The following is a 4,270-nucleotide window of genomic DNA, read 5'->3' as shown; positions in this document are numbered from 1 at the left end:
CTCTAGCTCGTGTTATTTTACCAAATCACTTAATGACAAATTGTTATTAAATTACTAAATTTCCTGAACTAATCTCCTGCACAGAGTCCACACGCTGAAAATGTAGAATATTTAACAATATATAAGAAAATATAAGAAATGCTCCTTATATTAGCATATTTAGAGTAAATGTAACAAAAGTAAGTAATTTGCTGTTATTATCCTACTAAATACCAAATAATCTACACAATCTTAAAAGATTTTCTGTCCACGTACAACGAATCTGAATAGTCTGTAAAAATCTCTCAAGCCCCTGTACTTGTTAATTCAGTGAAAATATTATTAGTCCACACTGTAATATATGTAGCATCGTGAACATATAATCACTTAAACGTGCTTTTGTTTTTTGCTTTTTTTAAATTGAAGAGAGATATATCACTAAGACCGATAGTGAAATGATCTTTATATTGACCGACAGTATTATATATGAATTTTTATTGTTTGAATTTAAGTTAAATATGAACCGATAGTGTAACGATTTTTATATAACGTAGGTAGATAATTTATCATTTATTGTAGATTAGTATAATCAATATAATTATTTATTAAGTAATCTGATTTTGTGTGATCCCGTCATTGCATAAAATTAAAGATAAAGTCTTAGTTAATGTTTGTATGTGAGAGAGAGATCCAATTTCGTCGAAATGGGAATCTGTTCAAAAGCATAAATACCCATCCCTGGTCATTTTGCTACTACTCTTGAGTCTTGAGCTTTTTGGCATTTCTTTCGTCCTTGTTGGAAAATACCTAAACCAACACACAACAAGGAGAATTCAGAAGAGAGATCAAGCAAAGAAAATGGGAAGAGCTCCTTGTTGTGAGAAAATGGGGCTGAAAAAAGGGCCATGGACTCCTGAAGAAGATCAGATTCTCATCTCTTTCATTCAACAAAATGGCCATGGCAACTGGCGAGCCCTTCCCAAACTAGCTGGTAATTAATTTTCCTAACCCACAACATTTTTGGTCCAAAAATGATATCGTCCATTTTTTGAATTAGTTTAATTTGTCATATACATTTTAACCTTTTTCATGAATCCGTCTCTAAATCTATTTTGTTTTATCCTGAGATTTTTTACGAGTGAAACCTATTACTCATTTTGTTTGGCTTTGTCATCACTTAGGACTATTGAGATGCGGAAAGAGTTGCAGACTGCGATGGACGAATTATTTGCGACCAGATATAAAGAGGGGAAATTTCACCAAGGAAGAAGAAGATACAATTATCCAGTTACATGAAATGCTTGGCAATAGGTTAGTTTTTTTTTATTTTAGATTAAATTTCTTATATCAATTTCTTCTATACATTCAAATTAAAATCCTAATCTTTTTCTTCTCCTTTTTATTGCTAAAATTAATTAAACTCTGCACATTATAAGTTACGCTTAAAGGCTGAATATTTTTGTTAGAGTATGAATAATGCCTTGTGTGCTGATAATCATTATTATGCCAAAGTGGGAAAAAGGGGCACAAAGAAAAAGACCTTTTTTTCTAAAGGCAATAGTACCTTAGATTGCGGATTATTTAAAATTTAAAGAAAATACTTTTGTCTTTACTTTCAGAGAGTACTTAGAAAATCGAAAAGAAAGATTTAGTATATCAAGCCAAAGAACACTGAACACATATCTTATTTCCTTATTTCCATGTCGTTTTGTTTCTTTCAAGGAATAATAATACAAATAGAGGGGAAAAAGATTCGCTTAGACAAGTTGGTAATTAAAATATTATTTAATCAATCTCATTTCCCAGTCTATGCATCAACTGTTAAAAACCAATGCATATGGCTAATATCTCCTAAGGATTTTGTGACATTATTATTAAAATTTAAGCACCACGTTATGTTTGTCCTCTTCTCTTAGTCTACAAATACTTGTCGATTTAACTTATACACCCTAAAATTTAAAGAATTTCTGTTTTAGTTTATTGTATTAGTAACTTAAGTTATCTTTAAACTTATATGTACTAATCTCATTTTTCACAGACAGATAATTATAATTATTTTTCATATGATCTTGATAGTATAAAAATCCTCCGGGAAAGGGGTAAGGTTTGCGTACACTCTATCCTCCCCAGACCCCATTAGTGAAATTCTAGTGAGCTGCTGTTGTTGTTGTTTGATATGATAGTTTAAATAAATTAGTTGCTAATAAAAATTTCCTCATATGTGCAGATGGTCTGCAATAGCAGCAAAATTATCGGGACGAACAGACAATGAAATAAAAAATGTTTGGCACACCCACTTGAAGAAGAAGCTCAAAGATTATAAGCCTCTTCAGAACTCCAAAAGACACCCCAAGAATCATGATTCCAAGGGTCCTACTACTTCTGAATCATCCAATAATTCTGATCTTACAGTTATTAATAAACAAAAACACATTGATAGCCCAGTGCCAGCTCCTAACTCACCCCAAATTTCATCTAGTACTGAAATGTCAACTGTGACACTAGTTGATGATCATCAAATTGTGATTAAGCAAGAAGAAATGGAGTCGTCGGAGTATTTTCCAGAGATCGATGAGAGTTTTTGGACGGACGAATTAACAACGGACAATAACTGGTGTAGTACTGATCATGTTATGGTTGCTGCTGATCAAGAATTACAAGTTCAATTACCATTTTCCAGTTTGAAGGAAGAAAATGTGGACATGTTAACTACAAAAACGGAGGATGACATGGACTTTTGGTACAATGTTTTCATAAAGACTGATGACTTACCAGAATTACCAGAATTTTGAGGGGTCTATATGTCAATTTTGGTTCTTCTGTATATTTTGAGGCAGTGGTATCTAGCTAATAGGTTGTAGGAATTTTTGGAGTCGATAAGTTTGAAACTTCATGTTTGTAATTTTCTTGACCATCCGTGTTTGGTGTTATTTTGAACCTTTTTACTTAGTTTTAGTGGGAGAAGTGTAAGTGGATGGTGATGTCTTTTCTATTGACTTAGGAATGTTGTTCCATATATAGGCAGTTAGGCACAATCACAGATATACATTGGAGGACTAAGCAAAAGAAAAATCATATTTTGAGAAAAAATGTTGGAAAACCTGTAGTCACCATCCTCATAACTTAGCTTAATTTTTTTTCTGCGGAAATGTATTGTACTCCATCTGATCCGCTTTAATTGAGTTTTTGACCTATTTTTGTGGTCTACAATATTTAATTTTTTCAAATATCAAGAAGGAGTTAATTTCTTTTTTTCAAAATTGTCCTTGGAGTAAAGAACCTATAAGTATTTGTTATATTTTCAATAAATAAATTAAGGTTAATAGGGTCAATTTTATTATTAATTAATGTTAAAGATGAATTTCTTAATGAAATAAATTAAAGTGGACCGGAGAGAGTAACATATTGCTTTGCTCATTGAAAAAAATTAAAATGAAATGGTTTTCTCCTAATCGTGTTTTAGATTGTGCAACCATTAGAATGACATTGAAATATTTTTCTACTTTCTCCCTTTAAATAAAGGAGGTTGCAACACTTTTCCCCGTAAGACCGTTCAAAAGGGGCAAGTCGAGAATAACTTGTAACAACGTTACGCCTTCGGAATCAACTATTGACTGTGGAAAAATGGATTATTTCAGTCTTCAATATATCGATCTTGAAAAAGCCAGTCATTGAACGGTCATATGCAAGTGAACTGACTAATTAATAGCCATAACAATTTGCAAAAAAAGATTAGCTAACAGAACTGACCAATATCTTTCATATATTACCAAGAAAAACACAAACTCAAAGAAGTGATGTTTACTTTTTGAAAAAAATGACGTACAGGTATAAATGATAAATTAAAAAATTATTTTAACTTGTTAAATAATTCATCATGAAAATTTTAAGCAGATTGGAAGTGTATTTTTAAGAGCCAATGACTTGACATTAACATGGCAACTCCTTTCTGTTGTGATATTTCAAAAAAGGTGGACAAATGTCCATCCGTGTGACAAGATGCATGCAAGTCTTCACAATTATACTTGACAAATGGCAAGAAAAGCCTTAAGCTTTTTTGCCTATAAAAGGGTCTTCCCTTAAGCCAATTTCACATGGCAAAAACATCATTTCTCTCCTTTCATGCCTCTCTTCTTCCTTTGTTGTCCAATATTAAATATTAGTTATTTTCTTCCTTATTTACTTTTCCTACTAGCTAGTTGGGTTTGTAATTTAATATTTTGCTGATTCCTATATCCTCCCAAATAGAGGTAGGCTTGTTTAATCCCGGAGAGACATTTTACACAGCTGA

At 31.9% G+C, this 4,270-nt stretch overlaps 1 protein-coding gene across 1 annotated transcript; it reads left to right on the top strand.

Annotated features, from left to right (window-relative positions):
• Nucleotides 1–619: 619 nt before the first annotated feature.
• LOC109239065 (myb-related protein Myb4-like) lies at nt 620–3,161 on the top strand. Its single transcript, XM_019405572.1, has 3 exons — nt 620–970; nt 1,161–1,290; nt 2,207–3,161. The coding sequence occupies exons 1-3, from the start codon at nt 838–840 to the stop codon at nt 2,769–2,771; spliced, it is 828 nt and encodes a 275-aa protein (XP_019261117.1). The 5' UTR covers nt 620–837; the 3' UTR covers nt 2,772–3,161.
• Nucleotides 3,162–4,270: the final 1,109 nt, after the last annotated feature.

This window comes from Nicotiana attenuata, unplaced genomic scaffold, assembly GCF_001879085.1.
Source record: "Nicotiana attenuata strain UT unplaced genomic scaffold, NIATTr2, whole genome shotgun sequence".
In the NCBI taxonomy this organism is placed as follows: domain Eukaryota; kingdom Viridiplantae; phylum Streptophyta; class Magnoliopsida; order Solanales; family Solanaceae; genus Nicotiana; species Nicotiana attenuata.
This window is presented reverse-complemented; position numbering and strand designations above follow the sequence as displayed.

What these genes read in the sequence shown, in the direction of transcription:
- LOC109239065 (XM_019405572.1), top strand. Translation starts at nt 838, where the DNA reads ATGGGAAGAGCTCCTTGTTGTGAGAAAATGGGGCTGAAAAAAGGGCCA. An exon ending in AGCCCTTCCCAAACTAGCTG is followed by an intron (nt 971 to 1,160) that starts GTAATTAATTTT and finishes GTCATCACTTAG; the next exon opens with GACTATTGAGATGCGGAAAG. An exon ending in CATGAAATGCTTGGCAATAG is followed by an intron (nt 1,291 to 2,206) that starts GTTAGTTTTTTT and finishes TCATATGTGCAG; the next exon opens with ATGGTCTGCAATAGCAGCAA.